The 18,374-nt window shown below is 50.6% G+C and overlaps 7 protein-coding genes across 7 annotated transcripts; 6 read left to right on the top strand and 1 right to left on the bottom strand.

Annotated features, from left to right (window-relative positions):
- Nucleotides 1–1,549: 1,549 nt before the first annotated feature.
- On the top strand, nt 1,550–3,211 carry P153DRAFT_388049 (amidase signature enzyme; the record flags this gene model as incomplete). The annotated part of the gene is made up of 1 exon (XM_033670716.1): nt 1,550–3,211. The coding sequence occupies one exon, from the start codon at nt 1,550–1,552 to the stop codon at nt 3,209–3,211; it is 1,662 nt and encodes a 553-aa protein (XP_033521115.1).
- A 697-nt stretch (nt 3,212–3,908) lies between these two features.
- On the top strand, nt 3,909–5,574 carry P153DRAFT_68711 (uncharacterized protein). The gene is made up of 3 exons (XM_033673345.1): nt 3,909–4,809; nt 4,895–5,379; nt 5,433–5,574. The coding sequence occupies exons 1-2, from the start codon at nt 4,049–4,051 to the stop codon at nt 5,142–5,144; spliced, it is 1,011 nt and encodes a 336-aa protein (XP_033521116.1). The 5' UTR covers nt 3,909–4,048; the 3' UTR covers nt 5,145–5,379; nt 5,433–5,574.
- A 971-nt stretch (nt 5,575–6,545) lies between these two features.
- On the top strand, nt 6,546–8,456 carry P153DRAFT_368788 (uncharacterized protein). Its single transcript, XM_033668609.1, has one exon. It carries the CDS (start codon nt 6,651–6,653, stop codon nt 8,304–8,306), a length of 1,656 nt encoding a protein of 551 aa, XP_033521117.1. The 5' UTR covers nt 6,546–6,650; the 3' UTR covers nt 8,307–8,456.
- Nucleotides 8,457–9,248: 792 nt separating this feature from the next.
- P153DRAFT_68739 (uncharacterized protein) lies at nt 9,249–10,616 on the top strand. The gene has a single exon (XM_033673346.1). The coding sequence runs from the start codon at nt 9,340–9,342 to the stop codon at nt 10,435–10,437; it is 1,098 nt and encodes a 365-aa protein (XP_033521118.1). The 5' UTR covers nt 9,249–9,339; the 3' UTR covers nt 10,438–10,616.
- A 563-nt stretch (nt 10,617–11,179) lies between these two features.
- Nucleotides 11,180–13,506, top strand: P153DRAFT_68753 (uncharacterized protein). The gene is made up of 5 exons (XM_033673347.1): nt 11,180–11,351; nt 11,407–11,900; nt 11,960–12,517; nt 12,566–12,694; nt 12,750–13,506. The coding sequence occupies exons 1-5, from the start codon at nt 11,264–11,266 to the stop codon at nt 13,356–13,358; spliced, it is 1,878 nt and encodes a 625-aa protein (XP_033521119.1). The 5' UTR covers nt 11,180–11,263; the 3' UTR covers nt 13,359–13,506.
- A 577-nt stretch (nt 13,507–14,083) lies between these two features.
- Nucleotides 14,084–15,056, bottom strand: P153DRAFT_433260 (uncharacterized protein; the record flags this gene model as incomplete). Its single annotated transcript, XM_033673015.1, has 3 exons — nt 14,084–14,612; nt 14,685–14,895; nt 15,005–15,056. 3 exons carry the CDS (start codon nt 15,054–15,056, stop codon nt 14,258–14,260), a joined length of 618 nt encoding a protein of 205 aa, XP_033521120.1. The 3' UTR covers nt 14,084–14,257.
- A 138-nt stretch (nt 15,057–15,194) lies between these two features.
- P153DRAFT_398838 (uncharacterized protein) lies at nt 15,195–17,593 on the top strand. Its single transcript, XM_033671681.1, has 4 exons — nt 15,195–15,320; nt 15,417–15,740; nt 15,795–16,330; nt 16,390–17,593. Exons 2-4 carry the CDS (start codon nt 15,644–15,646, stop codon nt 17,479–17,481), a joined length of 1,725 nt encoding a protein of 574 aa, XP_033521121.1. The 5' UTR covers nt 15,195–15,320; nt 15,417–15,643; the 3' UTR covers nt 17,482–17,593.
- The last annotated feature ends 781 nt before the right edge of the window (nt 17,594–18,374 follow it).

The following is an 18,374-nucleotide window of genomic DNA, read 5'->3' on the forward strand; positions in this document are numbered from 1 at the left end:
GATAGGGTGACTACCATCTCCATTGCATTTGGCCGGACCTTGATTCGAGACTAAGTTTCATCAAAGAAGCTTGGCGGGCACTTGAATGTGACCTGGGACAAACAGAACTTCTCGATGATAAGGATGAGGCTGGAGAGACAAAACATAATCTACCATATATGGTCGTCGTATGTCCTAGGCGAGGACTACGTTGTAGGTAGGATCGATCGTACTTGTTTCTACGAGTGCTCCCATACCTCGATGTCGTCGATGCCATAGTGCTGAGTGACATTATCTCGTTGCAGACTTTTCGATTGAGATGCCATGAAACGCATCGTTCAATTTTCGCAACAGCGTGCAACATTGGATGTGCAGCAAGGGACCTTACGTTGCTACGGGATGCGCATCTAGGGACGGTTGATCAGGGACGTTATTTCGACAAATCGGGGCACGTTTCGGTACAGATGTAGTCTGAAAACTCACAATCTGGGATTAAAGTTTCACTGGTACTACACAGTTGGTTTCATGAGAGCTCGTGCACTCAACGCGGAGAAGACCTAGTCTGCGGCGAGGTCATCTTCCGGATCATAGTCTAGCAAATAAGGTATGAAGATGTGCGACAAATAGACATGGCGTTTGAATAGGATTTGAGGCGTTGAGGTGTGGTGGTGGTTGGAACCACGTTTATTTAGAGCCTTGGCAATGATCTTCTTCCCACAACGTACGTGCTACCACTCCCACAATACCCCTTCCAAGACTCCAGCCACGGCATTTTGGTATGCGGAGAGTGCCTCTATGAATGACTCAACGATCCGAATTCACTCATCCCGTCGGGAGTCAGACTACGCATACACACCCTGTGTGTCCTTCGTCCTTCGATGAACGCCGATCGCCAACAGGCTCATCATCGACATATGGTGAGCAAGCAAAGAACTTGCTATGGGGTTGGGAACTTCTACCGCCGTGTAGGCTGCTTTGACAGACGCGTCGCATGAGAAAATACGTTATGCATGCTTTTTCGTCGCCATCAAATCCATCAAGAGCATGGAATTTACGACGCGCTGAACAGCGCATCTCAACATATACCTAACGGCGACAACATCAAGATTCATCTCAGTCGTTTGAAGGTTCCTTGTTCGATGTCCTACTCGCTGGCGTACTTCTATCGTACTGTGCCGGCTGTGTTGCAAGCATACTTGCCATTCCAGCACGCTAGTAGGCCCATTTGGATCGCCTTCTCGAAGCTGATCTCATCTTCCTCTGTCGAAGAAATGCTCGAACACTGGCAACTTATTAGCTTTGCTATGTTCAAAGATAACCTCGGCGCATGACGTCACTCCGAGCTTCGGCATCTCAGTATCTTCTTCGGGTCTTACGATAAGGTGGTGATGACCACTACACGTCACAGCTAGATACACATAATAACGATTTATGTATGCCGAGTAAGATCAATGTAAGCCGCGGAGATAGTGACAAGTCTAAGTGCGCTGGAGAAGTGCATAAGTAACACTTGTTCGCGAGTTTCAAATTTCTGAGATCGCGTATCCTTCCTGCGTTCTGACCTTCCAACATGGTTTCATTCCTCCGGCTGACCTTGGCGGCGATCTACTGCCAGCATTTGATCGCTCAGACCATGCCATTTGATGCACGAGAAGCGACAATCGAATCTGTTCACCATGCTCTTTACTCTGGACTTTCCACTTGCCGCGAAGTAGTATCGTCGTTCATCGCAAGGATCGAAGCTCATAACAACCTGACAAACGCGATAATAACCCTAAATCCAAATGCTTTGTCTATTGCCGACAGTTTGGATGAGCAGCTATCAGTGGGTAATGCTACCGGACCTCTTTTCTGCATCCCTATTCTTTTGAAAGACAACTATGATACCGCGGATATGCCTACAACAGGTGGCAGCCTTGCACTTGCAGACTCCCGTCCAACAGAAGACGCGCCGAGTGTAGTCGCCTTTAAGAATGCTGGAGCTGTTATCTTGGGTAAAGCGACTCTACATGAGCTCGCTTTGGAAGGCATCAGCGTATCCTCGTTGGGCGGACAGGTCATCAATGCCTATGATTCGACGCGAACACCTGGAGGTAGCTCTGGTGGAACGGGAGCAGCGGTTGCAGCTTCTTTTTGCGTCTTCGGCACAGGAACAGATACCGTCAATTCACTGCGCAGTCCTGCGTCAGCAAACTCGCTATGCAGCATCAGACCTACGCGAGGCTTGATTACTAGGACTGGGATTATTCCAATCTCCTTCACTCACGATACCATTGGGCCGATTGGGAGGTCAATCAAAGACATTGCGGTCGCTCTCTCGGTCATGGCTTCCACTGGATACGATTCAGCGGATAACGCAACAGCACTTGTACCATCGGCAAATCGTGCTGTCAATTATGCGACTTCCCTAACTACTGGGACTCTCAAAGGTCTGCGCCTGGGTGTCTTGAACGGCTTTTTCAATCGCACAAACTCGTCCGAGGTTACTCCAGTAAACAACGCGATGGATGCCTTAATGTCTCGTCTGGACGCCGAAGGTGTGACTTTAATTTCTATCAACGAGACAATCTACAACGCGACCGCCATACAAGCCCAGCTCGATGTGCAGCGCTTCGAGTACCGTGAGCTCATGGATGCATATCTCCAGCGCCCTTCCCTTTCTGGCGACCATCCCAATACGCTCACTGGGCTGTACTCACGTCGAGCAGTCAACGGTTCCGGTGGCGAGTTCCTTGTCATTCCATCACAGTATGAATATGTCAACACTGCGCTTGTCTCATCGACCAGCAACGCCACATACCTGCAGCGCCGTCAAGGGATCCAGAACCTTACTCTTGCCCTCCAAAACACTCTCGCTGCCAACGATCTTGATGCGATCATCTACCCTGAACAAAAGAACCTTGTCGTAAAGATTGGTTCGGCATCGCAATCCGGTCGAAACGGCATCCTGGCCGCGCTAACCGGCGTACCCGTTGTTACTGTCCCAGCCGGTTTTTCGGAACCAAGCAACGATGCGCCGATCGGAGTGCCGATCGGTATGGAGATCTTAGGGCAGCCATGGGATGAGCAAAAGTTGTTAGGGATCGGGTATCAGATCGAGCAGTTGCTGAAGATCAGAAGAGCCCCAGTTTGGGCAAGAGAGAGTGTTGAAGTCCCGGAGTATACGAGTGTACCGATTGTGGAACCTGATCGGGGACATATTCCTGCTGCATATCCATTGGGGACGTTGTAGTATGCTGAAACCATCGAGTTAGGGTAGATACTGTTACTATGGAGGTCAGTTGTCTTGTAATCATTCCTCAGATCTGAATTGCTGTGCGCCTTGAGAATCAAAGTAAGCTCTGTAGCTGTTAGCGTTTCCCCCATTCCAATGTTGGGCGTGCGGGGAATTTCGCTAGCTGGGGGGATCTGATCCACCCAGATGCTAATTCGAAGGATTTGCAGGGAATTGTTGTGTTTGAGATTGAGTAAAGTCAGCAGGCATGCCATGATTAGATTCTTTTGTCCGTGAAAAGCAGAACAACAAAGTGATTTTGTATGTCAAAGACAAGCAAACATCAGCGCATGGTGTTGATGTGGTCAATCCTATTGGAAAACGAATCTAAGAACATGTTTCGTTATGGTAAGTGTTTTTGATCCCGTGAGTTGAAAACAAACTCTCTGTTCATAAGCTCATAAGCACAAAGGCCACGTCACTTCCAGCGACGGGCAACACTATCTTTTGACGCATAGTTAACGGCAAGAAGTAGCAAAAGCGAGATGGAGGCAAGTGACGCGGCTGGGCAAAGGGGAAAGACAACGTCCGAGCGTCCGAGCACAGCCTCAGGGGTGGCGAACTTCAGTAATCATACAACCCTGCTGACGAGGACGTTTTGATGGGCTCTGGTCGTATTTCAAAGAGGTGCTAAGAGCATGAACCGGATCAGTTCTGGATGATGAGATAGTCGCATACAGATGAAACTGGACAAGACAAGTTCCGCCCAGATTTACCAAGGATGCCAAGCAAGTATTGCCCAATTGAACCTTGCTCGATATTTAAAGCTGGGGCAGATCATTACGCTAAATCTCCATGACGTTGGCTTGCGCTTCCATCTATGTTTTCGTGATTCCTTCTCCTCCAACATATCTCACCCCCAATGCCTCCATACCAATGGCTGTGCCTCGATATGGAGCCATCGTCAACATCGTCACAATCATCGTCTTCTTTCCCTATCTCTGCATCTCCATTTGGCTTATCATCCGCCAAGGTCTCGGACGCAGTTGGCCATGGGTCTGGCTGATGCTGCTCGCGCTTTGCCGGCTCGTACAGGTTTCCCTCGATCTTGCTTCAACTTCGCTGTATGATCCTAGGATCGTAGCAAATACATCATTCCAGAGCGGTGTCGCAATCCTGACTTCGATGGGTCTTACGCCGTTGTTTATGGCGACCTCCAGTCTGCTTAACTCGACAACAAAACCCAAGGGACGACGTATGCAATGGCTTCTGCTTATGGTACACGTTCCGCTACTCATCTCGTTCGCCCTCATTGTTGCCGGCGGCATCGATGGTGATTCTCGCGATGGACCCAGTTTTACAGCAACTGGCTCAACGAAAGCCGGTATCTGTCTGTACCTAGCGTGTTTCGTCATTTTGATCTGGGCAACGACAGTCATTTCAGCGCGTCTGTACCTAGCAGACTCCAGTGAGGTCAAAATTCTCACTACCGTTGTTCTCAGCTTGCCGTTCTTTCTTGCCAACGTCATTTACATGATGTGTTTCGCCTTCGAGAAGCAGTCAGGATCGCAGCGTTTCAACGTTATTAGCGGCAACGTTACAATACAGCTGTGCATGTGCGTACCCATCTGCAACACTCCTCAAATATCCTGCGATACAGTGAGAACGCTATTGATACGTTGTACTAACGTTCCGTTCCAGGCAAGTAGTCATGGAATACGTCATCGTTGGTCTGTACCTTGGCCTTGGTCTCGAACTTCCTCGGAAAGCCGCCAAACTGAAAGAGCAAGTCGAAGAGATGAGAGAACAGGCAAAAGAAATGGACGCTGCGGAGTTGGAGCAAACAATCTTGTGGAAGTTGCACGAGTGGATGTCTCGGCTTGTTGCGGCAACGATCATGCCTGCGCTACAGTTCTCGCATTGGTTTCTAGGGAGGATATTACGGTCATGAGATGCAAAATTTCTCAGATTCAGACCCTATTGTGTTGCGGAGCAAACTTCTTACGATAACGTTCCTGAGTCAACGGCTTATGACCGGGATGGCCAAGCCATGTTAATTACTAGGGTCAAATCTCGCGTCAAGAAAGCTTAACTCAAAATCATATTGAACGCATACATCAGTTCTTGAGCCTACTCGACAATGCGCAACCCGACCATTTCGAAAATAGGGAGCCCCAAAGGCACATGTGAGTCGAAATATCCCCAGCTAGTTTCGAACTTGCTGACTCAAATTTGGCAGTATTTGCGCCACGCATCCCCTCGTGTTTAACGGGCGTTTGCTTGAACTCATCCGTACTCATTTGTTGAACTGCCAATTCTTTTGCTGGCTGCACGCACTGCTTGACTGCATCGATTCGCTCTTGATCTTACCCGTCGTGTCAGTCAATGGCAGCCTGACAGGAGCGTCGCTTGCAACCATAAAACACTATGACAAATGGTTATATTCATGTAGGAGCCTGTTGGCCCGGTCTTGTTGGCTGGTCTTGCAGGTCACTGTTTTGTAATGAAGCCCTCCTTCGGGTGTCCAAGGTTGCAAGTGAATTGCGAACCGGATTCGAATATCGAGAGTGTCAAAATTCTCGATTCAACATGGGCCCTCATGTCATCGGCAATAAGGTAGCTGAGTGTTCAAGCGGGTGTCCAAGTAGAAGCGCATTATGTTGTGGTGTGAGACTTGTGCCATTTCGTTCGATGCCTGCTTTCAAGTCTGGTTCTACGTTGAGGTGCAATGGAGCGATAGCGTCTGAGAAGTAGGAAGTTATTGCTTAAAATTCCTTCGAAGTTTGCAGAGATTCATAATATTGCCGACGACGATGTTTGGTGACGACGTAGGATGGGAGGTCGAACTCGTCAATTTCAGTTCAATCGGGGTTACCATAGCGACGCTAAGGCTCAACGGACTACATATGTTTAGTGCATTGATATTCTTCCACTCGTTAATGCATGCTATGAAACGTCCAAAGCCACTCATCGATTCGTCAAGGGTTGCGTCGTGTAGAACATGGAAATGAACCTCAACACAGAATTGTGTGTCTCCATGGCTGATCTCTGTAGTTTTACATAGATGACTTGCTACGTTTGATAGCATAATTCGCGACATGGAAAAAGTGTCAAAAGATAGAACAGGGACCCGAGAAACGAAATGCGGTCGTATAGGAAGACAAGAAGGTTCGCGTTTTCTGTTTTCGAATTAGATTTCTTCTTATATGAGCAAAACTCACATCCTCTTCCTTGATGGCTGGGAATTTTATCACAAGCAATCATAGTTCTCTTATTATAGCCAACCTCGTCCCAGTTTCTTCAGGAACAGCATGAGCGGTGCGCTCTTTCCTTACATCCTTCCGTCTGCTTCGCCAAGCCCGCTAGTTATTTATACTTGCTCACAACAAGAAAAACAAACTCAACTTCATTTCATCAAACGGCGAATCACCAAAATTCGCGCGACAACACCAATGCGATGGCCGGCTTAGAAGATATCCCGTTCGAGCTGTTACTCCAAATCGCCGGTTATCTCAAAGGCGACAATGACGCGCTCCGGCATCTCGCTTTGACGTCAAGATGGTTTCTCTCCGCTGCACAAGAGGCACTCTACCAGGAAATCATAGTTGAAAAAACCTATGACCGTGACCATCCAAGGACGAAAACGCTTGTTCAGACTAGCTATCTATTTCGCACACTCTTTGCGCGGCCTGACTTTTGCAGAAAAGTGCGAGCGCTACGCCTACACGTACTTGAATGGGAGACGAGTCACTCCGCCGACTGTGTGGAGACCCAGCATCATGAAACTGAGCCGGGGCTAGAGTGGAAATGTTCCTGCGACTTTGCAAAGATACAGGACTTGTGCGTACAAGCTGTCCAAGGAACGGAAATGCGGCTGTGGCTTACCAAAATGACGCCGTATCCAGCCATTCCGCGCCGAAAACGGTACCAGCAATATCGTGGATGGCTGAAAGATATACACTACGAATATCAGCCCGCTCTTGTCGCCGTGCTACTTCATATCCTCCCCTCTCTGGAATCGCTGTCCTTAAAAACACACAACGTCTCGGGCAAGGCCTTAACAACGTTGCTTGGTGTTGGGAACATGCAGGGAAACTTTTCATCTAGGTTGGTACCTGGTTTGTCTGCTCTCCAATCGTTGACCACAACGTTTTTACCGCCTTGGACAGTGATGACGCTACCCACCCTGCATACACTTCACATCAAGACCGGAGACATCGACACAATAGGAGGAACTGACTACCACCCGGTTGATGTATCACCAGGCGAACCTATGGATCACAGCCACGTGTGTACCAACATCACCACTCTGATCCTTGATCTCAACGTCACGGTACTTACCAGAAATTTGAACCTCTACGAAGGCGAGTTGTATGGGTTACTCCACAATCTACTCTCGCACCTCGATGCACTCAGACATCTTGAGATTCGTCTTTTCCACAATGACGATATGTCTCATCACACGGACATAGATGAAGGTGAAGTGCTCTCATATGGCGATCTTATGCCTCTCCTTCAGGTCCCGACCCTGGAAACACTCACTATCGACACGTCCGACGTTGATTGGGAGAAGTATGCCGACAATGGTACCGGCCAGGCGTATGAGTTGTGGCAGGCTGATGGTATTGAACCCCTCGACCTGCCTAGCCACGGCTGGCGCTATCTCGTTCCAGATCTCATGCACCTACGCCGCCTCGTCCTACCTCAAGAAGCACTCTTTTTCCATTATCGTACTGACTCCCGTTATGATTTCCAACTTGACCAGGAGAATTTCCTTCCTTGTTTGTTACCACCGTCGATAGAAATTGTCGAAGTCATTGACTCGACTCGCATGCTCAATCATTGGGCAAAATATGTACTCATGCATCGCCATCAGTTTCCGTCTCTCAAACAGGTCGTGTTATGGTGCGACAGGCTCCCAACTCCATTGATACAGGACCAGCGATTTCGACAAGAGACTCCGAATGGGGAAGAGAGCGAGGAGTCTGATGATAACAGAGAATACAAACTTGAGGATGATGTGGATGATGAAGTCTGGGGTGCGCTACAGGGTATCGGAGTGGAATTGGTGATCAATACGACGCGAGGCAGGAACTGGCGAGTTGCAGGTTGAGACTGCTGTCAGGACATCAAAGGGAACACAAGGAGACTTCACAAGTAAATGCCATTTTACGTCCAAGGCGTTTGATCGTTGACTCGTTTCGACAGACTGAAGATAGCAGGGCTGGTGTAGGGGCGAAATTGAAAGTTGATGCATTAGCGGCATTTCATGCTCCAAGTCGAACATTCCAAACGTCCTCAGTCCAAATCCAAATCCAAGACCATGCTTTTGAATATGGCGGAATACGCAAAGACCCTGCGTATAAGTTTACTGGGAGTACCACAGACTGGACAACTAATGAACACCATAACTATTACATAGTACTTGCGACGAACCATGGTTTACCTTATGAACTAGTTCAAAACGACGATCAGTACGTGGGCCGAGTGGGGATATAAACCACGTTGTTACCAGTTCCTCCGCATCTGTATTACCCCATTACTACGTACTCCGCACCATGGATTGGCTCAAAGATGTTAAGACTTATCAAGGTTTTCATCTACAGGAGATATGAGGGGTAAGACGTTGATCTAGGGTGACTATCAAATCCGGGTATTTAAAGGTGCTGTTCTCTGCGTCTCGATCTGTGAATAATCATGATCCTTCACTCCTTTTCACGAAACCGCCGCCGTATCCGACAGAAAATTGCATCACACCAACAACATCTACAACCTCGAAGATGCTTCAGCACAAATCTACATGCAGACTGGTCGATCTGCCTGAAGAGTTACTTTGTATCATTGTCAGCCACCTGGAAAAACGCGACTTCCTGCATCTAAGATCGGTGTACAACCGCCGCATACGAGACGGCACAAGACACGCTTTTGTAAGACAACAGCCCTTTCATGGGGGGACATGTTGAATAACAAGATACTTGTAGGAAAAGTGGCTCTTCACAGAAAAGATATGCACCACTACCGACGCAGGCATAGCGCATCTGAGCCACATCGCATGCTCCCCCTTCGCCTACCGTGTTCAGAAGCTGGACTTCCAGTTCAGATTCGTGAGGCGCATACCAAGAGTACGGTACGGTCAGGAGGAACCAATGTACTTCAGGCGGCTGGACGCAGACTTGGACCTGGGCAGAATTAACGACATGCTCGTCGGGATACTCAAGCGCCTCCCGAATCTCAAGCATGTTGGTATTCGCGCTCCACGTGAGATCACCGGCTTGGAAGGTATGGATCCTGTGTTCTCCTGGCAAGATCTGTACGGCGCATTTCCTCGATCTTGTGGACTAAACCGCCCAAGCTACATTTTCCGATGGAACGAGGTCAATCATCAAGCTCCTTGCATGAAATTCCGCGGCATCCTCAAGGCTATAGATACTGTGCAGCCGAAGCTAGATTGTTTCGAGATCACCGGCTTCTCAAATACCGTGTGGCAATCGTTCTTTGCGCCCCCGGTCCAGGTCGCGAAGGGCATGAGCCTCATGGCCACGCTCCGCAACGTGACCACGCTAGTCCTAGAGTTCAGTCTTCACAATTTCGAAGCGGACACAGCTGTGCCAGCCCGGGCACTTCGACATGTCATTTCCACCATCAGAGGCAACGCAAACCTGCAGAACCTGACGTTATCCCTGGCTCCTCATACCGACCCAGTCTTTCTCGATCCGGGATGGGCGGCAGAGATCTGGCGCCCAGTATTAAAGTTCCTCGCGACCTCGTCGCCTTTCCGTCTTCGAAGTCTTGAACTCCGCGGTATCACGGCAGCAACAGCCCACACTCTCGACGACGTGATCCGCACACACAGCGCTACGCTACGGCGCCTCGTTCTCGATACTGCAAGCTTCCGTGCCCCAAACTCCTTACATGCATTCTTCTCAAGCCTCGCACATAGCAATGTTGAGTTTCTCTCGTTACGCGAGATCGCGTTGAATGGCTATCTGATGCTAGAAATGCGCATCGTATCGATGCGTCCGCTCCAGTACGATGATGGTTTGGATTGGGAGCAGGGCGGTGATATGGACCTATGCAAGGACGAGTCATACAGAGACTGGATAGAGATCACTTTGGATAATTCTGGTGATCTTGGTACTATGACATGGGACTATGAGGGCAAGAGGTACATCGAAGGCGCGATGATGGAGGCGATGACACAGGTGGTCAGGATGGTAGAGGATGGTACCATCGAGGAGGTTTGACGGAGTTAACTAAGACTTGGCGATCGCGACGAGGGAGACTGGAGATGTTGGTAATCTTCTACGTAGCCATTTGGGTGATCGAGGGGAGATAGACGGGTGATACAGACTTTCTGATCCCCTTAGAACATACGTCATATGCGATCCGAAGCTCATGTCCACTAGCGTGCACAGTCCACCGCGCGGACGCGGGCGCGTCGCGTTCCCGTCTTTGCAACACCATCCTTTGGCATCGCCTACATTTCGCTGGCTATCATGAAACACTCTACCTACGTATCTTTTGCACATGGCATCACGGTTGTCACCCGGCCCGCACCTCGCGTAAACACATCGCTAGTCCAGTAATCTGCGAGAATATCGTTCTCCCTGCCTAGTATTTGCGCTTCGTAAATCCACCGATATGTGGGGTTCGGAGGATGCAACTCAGGCATGCAACGACAGCAGGATAGATCGTGAACTTACAGATGTTGAATCATTTGCATCAGGTAGTCTGCGCATAGGTATCACATCAAGGTTCCCAAAAGTCGCAGCACAACTCTCGACAACGGAGGGGGAAATAAGAAAAAAGAACTCGAATGGTAGCATCGAGTATCACAAGTCACATCGAAATTTCTACTGCATTCTCGCCACTCTGATCTATTTGTGTTCGTTGTTAGTGTAAACGACAACGGTTTGTGTTTAGAGATGCCAACAAAGGATTATCGCATCTCGACCCATTGATGTACGCTCAAGATGCTGGGTCGTTGTCATCAGCACCATCTACCATCACGGCTTCCGTACGTCTTCAAACGCAGACCAAATTACTCACCCTACGTTGATATCGAACAGGATGGGGCCTCCGTATCAAACTGACTATCTCTACTTTCGACATGATGCTGCGCAGTTCATCGCCTTGAATAGGCCCCAGTGGACAAGAGGCAAGTGGTCAAGCACACCTCCACGCCCAACAGACTATTGACGTATGCCGTGCAGAGCAAATCAACCATACCGTTTCTACATTATGGGCAGGAAGCCAGACAGTCAAAGATCACTACCAGAACAGCAAGACTTCCAATCCGGGTCCTGGTCTTCCGGTCCCAACCCCAATCCCGGTGGACCAGTACAGTAAAAATGATGTAGAAATCGCGAAAGCAACTGGGCAGTTAGCTGGGTTTGCGGGTTCAATTATTGGGATCCACGTCGATGAATTGCCATATTCATTCTGGCCACCACTTCCGTATGACGACGCGCCTGAGCTAGCCGCTTTCAATACAGCAACTCTGGAGAATCTTGACGTAGATACAGGGCTTAGCGACGAACAAAAGAAGGCTAGAGATGAACGGAGAGCCTCATGGTTACATACGAAGCCAAACATGTCACGAGATGGAGACGAGACACGGTGGCATGGAGCCAAATTCATCGGCGCTGGTGGCTATGGTTGTGTAGGACTGTGGGTAGAGAGAGACGACCGAAACAATGTCGTGGATGTAAGTGTTAACACGGACAACATCATATACAAGATGCATTGATTAACCTCACATTCTAGCGCATGGCGGTAAAGGAAACCCGCAACCACTCGGCACGCCATTGGCGCGACCCTAAGAACTGGCGAGGACGACTGCCGCAAGAAGTTCAAATCCATCGGCTTGTGGAGGAACGTCGCGCCGTGGACAGCGATAAGTTCCGGCACCTGATCCGTTACCGGGGTCATCGATTGCTGATGAGCAAGAGGAAATACAGGATATACCTAGACTTTTGCTCGGGCAGCGATCTGAAATGTGCGATGGTGGGCCATAGCAATACCTGGGCCTTCAAATTTGGGGAGGGCCTCGGACTCCCATTCTTGCCTGAAGCATTCATATGGTCCGTCGTGAAGGCACTAGCAACTGCTTGCTTAGTCTTGCAAAATGGAACCATCGCACTTGAGCCTGTTCGAGATTGGAAGCCGATCACGCATCTCGATATCCAACTAGCAAATGTTTTGTTACATTGTAAGAAACGGAGGGCGAGCTCAATTGGTGGAGATCTGCCGACAGCAAAGGAAGCAAAGACATCGCAGGAGAAGAGGGAAAGAGAGAGGGATGGACAGGTTCAAGAGGATGCAGTAGGTTCGGAGGTATATATTATGATCACAGATGCTGATGTCTCCCAGGACTTACCAGTAGTACCCATCCTTTCCGATTTTGGCTTGTCCTTTTATAGTCCGACTCAAGGGAATTGCCCTCTTCCGGACAACCCCGAGGACTACCTCTTAGAGCAAGACCATGCGCGTTATCCTCCCGTGAGTGCATTATATTTACCTACCTCATAGGTTCCCCAGATTGATGATCATGCAGGAACACCAACACCAAGTTACACCATTTGTGCCATTGAGTGAGAAAACAGACGTGTGGGGCATAGGACACGTCATATGGAAATTGATCGTTCATTCGTCTGACAGTATGGGACCATTTCGAGAGGACATGGAGCCGGGGTTGGACGAAGACGAAGGAGAGGACCGGGATCCAGTGGAACTTGAACAACAGGAAACAAATCAACAACAACAACATCAGCATGATTTAGAGACATCCGAAGAACGAAAACCACAATGTCCACACTGCGCTGCACAAAGTGAACGGCAGATGCGGAATGCACGAAACGGGCGAGTAGAACCGATTCCACTTACGGCGCTATCTTACAAGGGTTGTGTATTGAATCAGCAGCCGAACACAGCTGACACGGTACTGAATGGGAGCTGGTTTCCTGCCTCCAACAATTACACGGATGTACTGAAGGACATGGTGCGGCGATGCCTGAGCTGGAAAGTAGACGACAGGCCTACTCTTCGGGATCTCCTCACGAAGGCCAATGTGGCTCTGGATGAGGTTCCCTATCAAGGTCAAGACCTCGGCCTGCATGTACCGAACGATACTGAGCTTCTACCTGAGCAACTATCCGCCACGTAAAGAGGAACGAAGTCGATAGACGACGGTGGCCCGAGATGACTCACTCGCCAGTAATTCTAGTTGGCACCGACTGCGTCATCCGAAGATCTAAGGTTCAAGCTTTGTATCTGTGGTGGAAGAGTGGTTACAATACAATACCCCTACAACTTCTCGTTAATTGTGATCTTTGCACGATACTAAGGGATTGTCGTTTCCGTTCATTTTTGAGTATGTCCGCTCCGGGTTCAGATCGTAAAACGTTTGCCCGTAGTCTATCACTACGACTCTAGGCCACTATGCTCAACATCAGCCACGATCGACATGTGCTCATCGAGTAACGTTTGCTCACCAAAGAACTCTCAGGGTCTTCTTCCTTCTCCAACAAGACGTTACATATATTCAAATCGTTATGCACCAGCGTCCTCCAACCCTCAACTTTCTCGTCCAGCGCACCTTGTTCCAACACTAGACACGCATCCACGAGCCTACCAAACAGATGTCACACAAAAGGCTCAGGTACTGGTTTGAGGGGATCCCTCGAGGCGTTGTATCTCTTCGGCTCAGTCGCAAAGCGATCCAACAACGCGTTCAAAAGTTCGTCCCCCGAGCATAAATTCAAATACAGTCTATACCGTCTTTTCCGCATCATCAAGCGATACGCTCGGTGTCGAATGAGATTTCGATGCGAGTTTTCCAACCGCATGCTATTGACGAATTGATACATTCGTACCTCGCGCGGCAGTTTTCTGCGCCAATCATCGGGGTCTTTCCACGCTATTGCACTTGGTGTACATCCTTTGACCGCCATGAGGTCTTGGATTGTGTTCCTCTCGTCAACCTTTATCACAATTCAGCACAGCCGAAGATCTACTAGCCTAAAAGTTTGACGCCTCGCCATGTGGCTTCGTTAGCAGTGTCTTCTACATCGAGAAATGGTCGTGCCTTGAGCCAAGCTCTCTCGATCTCTCTTTTCTGCCGCTTCCATGTGCTTTCTCTTCTCTTGGATGCTGCGGCGGTTTTCTTGTTCTTCTCTTTCGGAGGCTTGTTTTGACGAACTTAAGCTGCGAGATCCGGGATTTTGTCGATGTCGCTTGCCGATGATTCCCAAGGCGGGTTGGGCCAGAAGGTGTACGGGTATGCGTCGATGGTCCGCTCAATCTCGATCTGACGCTGGCTGCGCTCAGGTCGGAGGTGCAGGCGTGTGATTCATCTGTCGTCCTCGAGATCTCTGCGTACTCATTGAGAGTCAAACAGGAGGTCTCGAACATCACGGATCTTGTGCTCGCGTCCATAAGTATCACTGCGCTTTACTGGAGATCTATCGTGGGTTTCTACGTCAGCACCGACATGATCACCTTCCGATCCAACGCTCCTCCGCTCTTGTGGCACCATGGTGGAGGGGCCCGATAGTCCCACGGATTCGCTGCGCTCTCTCCCCCTGATATGAACCGCGCTTCTGCAGCCCTCGCCTGTTCTTCTGAGACTGGTTCGTCCGGTACGATATCCTCATCCCACGGCGGAACTGCATGTGCTTCTTGCCCACCATACACGCCGAGCGCTGCATCGAGTAACAACTTTCGTAAATTATATCAAAGATACTCGCATGATGTCCCTTGCTCCTCTGCAGTATATCAGCGCTGGTCTCAAATGTTCAGTCACACACTTACGTACTGACCAAGACGTCATCCCGCGAGTATCGAAGACCTTCTTCAAAGCCATGGCGAAGGGTGTCAAGCCAGACACCTTTCTCGCAGTCTTAGGGGCCTTCTTGGGTGTGCTAATCTTTCCCAGCTACAATACTGACATTTGGAGTTCGGGTGCGTATAATATCACCTTGGCATGCGGGTAATCTTCGTACTGATGTTTTTCCTTTGGTCGATGGGGTGTATGGTTGCGATAGAACAAGGGGGTTCTCAAAGAGTTGTCGCAAACGGAAACTAATCTTCTTTGTTCCAACATCCGCACTTTTTGCAACGCGAGAAGGTAAGTGACCAATCAATAAGACAAGTATGAAGAAGCATCATGTTGCGCAATCGAAGAACATAACATAATATACATGCGACCTGCTGACTTATCTAGTCTGCACGGATAAATCCGATTCACAGGTCTGGTCTTATTACTGCGGTATCTCCAACTCCTATTCCATTGTTACACTAGCGAACAAAGCTTCCGTTTGCATCCCCCTTTGTTCACCATATAGGAACACCGGATAAGATCAGAACTCCCCACCCCTGAGGATCCAACGGACGAAACACTCTCACACTTTCTCTCCACTCCTTCTAGTCTCATGCAAGATTTCCCCCGCAATGCCACGACACAACCCCCCATTCCAGCAAGCTTTTACGTATTTCTCGCAAGACGCCAGGCGATACATACGCCAAAATCGTCCAAGATGGAGCACTAGTACGTGAATTCGCAACGGGATACGAGTAAAGCTTGAAAAGCTAATGTATCAAGCCAATATAAACATCACGATAGACACAATCTGGCACGGGAACCAAGCACTTCGAACATACTATGGAGCTCACGCAGCCAACAACGTGACCCGTAGAAATCTAGCCGGATTACCCACACCAAATCCCATCCCAGACCGGCCGTTCACGAGAGCAAATCTCACAGCTGCGCGCACACACGGGCAGTTACCAGCAGCCGCTCCTCCTGCCGCTACAGCACCCGCGGCCATTGCCCCAGCAGTCGTTGGAGCAGCCGGCATCGCACCAGCACCAGCACCAGCCCAGCAGTCCGGAAACAACTACCCCTTCGACTTCTGGCCCTCGCAATGGGACCCCGACCCCGACACGGAAGGCTGGCCAACACTAGACGAGATAACCAGCGAACGCGAAGCGCGGAAAGCTTTTCTTGCCCTCCCGCTCGCGAGGTGGCAGGAGAGTGCGTCGCCGTGGACATGGCGCGGCGCGCGGTTCCTGGGGTCGGGATCGTTTGGCAGTGCGGGGCTGTGGGTGCGCGTGGACGATTATGGGAATATTCGGGATGTGAGTGGTTTCCCAAGTCCGGTTTTGTGGAGGAAGATTTGCTGACGGCGTGGGTGCAGCGTCTAGTTGTCAAGGACTGCCAGCCTGCCAGGTCGGAATGGCGGAATCCGATATACTGGCGCGACAAGCTCCCGCGCGAGATCAGTTTACATCGCCGGATTGATCGGCGACGCGCGCTCCTCGACCCCGCGCCTGGGTTTGAGAATATCGTCCAGCACCGCGGATACCGGCTGATGATGTCGAAGCGGCGGTACAGATTGTACCTGAAGTACTACGCGGGCGGGGACCTCTACCGCGCCATGGGGCAACACGTGAGTTTCTGGACGGCGGTGCCGGGCATGGAGCGCAACCATGTCCTAGGCATCACGCGGCGCATCCCCGAGCACTTCATCTGGCACGTCTTCGCCTCCCTCGTGCGCGCATGTCGCATCCTGCGCACCGGCACCCTCGACACAACTCCCATCCCGCACTGGAAGCCCATCACACACCTCGACATCAGCCCCAGCAACATCTTCCTGCTCGAGCACGGCCGCGCCACACACCGCCCCACCATCGTGCTCTCAGACCTAGGCATGAGTTTCTCGGAGCTCGAGCACGACGCCGCCGGCCCATCAGACAACCCCATCGAATACACCACAGACACATACGAGACGCGACACCCCCCCGAGCAGCAGCGCGTCCGCGGCAACCCGCCCGTCCCCCTCGACGAGAAAACAGATATCTTCCGCATCGGCAGCACCATTTGGGAGCTGGTGGCGCACTCGTGGTCGGATCTGGGTCCCATGGTCGAGAACGCCGCGCTGAAGGACAGGCTGGGCAATCCGATCCACGCCGTCAATGCGCTGCAGCCGGTTTCTGGCACGGATCGTGGGCTGCTGACGGAGAGCGCGGTGTTTCCGATGCCGTCGCGCGCTTATCCTGCTGCGAATGCGTATTCGCCTGAGCTGAAGAGGTTGGTGAGGCGGTGTTTGGAGTGGCGGGCTGAGGAGCGCGTGGGGCTTGCGGAGTTGGAAGGCGCAATTCAGTTATTTTTGGAAGCGAATCCGGATGTAAGGACCGATGTGCAGATGCCGCTGTTTACGGAGAAGAAGGAGAGGTTTGAGCTAGGGGCCGAGTTCGAGTCTGGGGTGGGGCTGCGGAGGCGCAGGTAGGCTTTGAAGATGGGATGGGCGCATGTGGTTTTGAAGGATGCGTTTGCTGGAATGCATGTTGGATTGCTGTGGCTTTCTTCTTCACGGCTCTTAGACACTGTACCTCTGGTGGATTGTACAGTGATACACACTCTTCAATCTTGAACTCCCCGCCCGTCGTGACTCCCTGTCCATCTCTCCACCCCTATCGACATGAGCTTTGAAAGTAACAATCCCACCATTCTGTTCGGATCCAGCTTACATGCAACACGACACGGGAACTGTGAGGTCACGACCGGCGAACCTTCTAGTGAGGGAGAAGGGGGTATACAGTCATGTCTTGTTGTGAAGCGTTAGGAACATGATCGTGATACTGAAATTTTACTACATACCATCTGAATATTCTTCTTCCTCGCTCATTTCAATATCTATATCTTCATCATCTTCATTGTCATCCTCCTCATCTTCCTCTTCGTCTTCGTCTTCATCCTCCTCCTCATCCTCATCCTCACTCCCATCCCCCATCCTCCGCCCAACCCTCAACCCCCCCATCCCCTTCCCCCTCGCAACCCTAATTTCCCCCCTACCCCGCCACCTCCCCCTCTCCCTCTCCACAATCCTCCCCAACTCCTCCAGCCCCACCCTATCCGCGGGCAAATACCCAAGACACCTCCTAACCGTCCCCTTAAGCACCTCACTATACCCCGCCGACGCCTCAAACGGCGCGCGTCCCGTAAAAACACACCGATCCAGCTCCGCATTCGTATACGGGTATGAATTGACCAGGTGGCGGCCCAGCGTGCCCGCGTGGTCGAAGAACGGCTCGTTGTTCCATCCGCGGGCCGAGGGCAGGTTGAGGATGAGATTCCACATTATCTGACCTGTTTGGGGGAGGTTAGTAGGGGCGTGGGGAA

This window comes from Dothidotthia symphoricarpi, assembly GCF_010015815.1.
Source record: "Dothidotthia symphoricarpi CBS 119687 unplaced genomic scaffold P153scaffold_16, whole genome shotgun sequence".
Lineage (NCBI taxonomy): Eukaryota > Fungi > Ascomycota > Dothideomycetes > Pleosporales > Dothidotthiaceae > Dothidotthia > Dothidotthia symphoricarpi.

Coding starts and splice junctions, on each gene's coding strand:
- P153DRAFT_68753 (XM_033673347.1), top strand. CDS start 11,264: ATGGGGCCTCCGTATCAAACTGACTATCTCTACTTTCGACATGATGCT. Junction 11,352..11,406: donor TAGGCCCCAGTGGACAAGAG/GCAAGTGGTCAA, acceptor TATGCCGTGCAG/AGCAAATCAACCATACCGTT. Junction 11,901..11,959: donor ACCGAAACAATGTCGTGGAT/GTAAGTGTTAAC, acceptor CTCACATTCTAG/CGCATGGCGGTAAAGGAAAC.
- P153DRAFT_368788 (XM_033668609.1), top strand. CDS start 6,651: ATGGCCGGCTTAGAAGATATCCCGTTCGAGCTGTTACTCCAAATCGCC.
- P153DRAFT_68739 (XM_033673346.1), top strand. CDS start 9,340: ATGTACTTCAGGCGGCTGGACGCAGACTTGGACCTGGGCAGAATTAAC.
- P153DRAFT_398838 (XM_033671681.1), top strand. CDS start 15,644: ATGCCACGACACAACCCCCCATTCCAGCAAGCTTTTACGTATTTCTCG. Junction 15,741..15,794: donor TCGTCCAAGATGGAGCACTA/GTACGTGAATTC, acceptor TAATGTATCAAG/CCAATATAAACATCACGATA. Junction 16,331..16,389: donor ATTATGGGAATATTCGGGAT/GTGAGTGGTTTC, acceptor GCGTGGGTGCAG/CGTCTAGTTGTCAAGGACTG.
- P153DRAFT_68711 (XM_033673345.1), top strand. CDS start 4,049: ATGACGTTGGCTTGCGCTTCCATCTATGTTTTCGTGATTCCTTCTCCT. Junction 4,810..4,894: donor GTTACAATACAGCTGTGCAT/GTGCGTACCCAT, acceptor GTTCCGTTCCAG/GCAAGTAGTCATGGAATACG.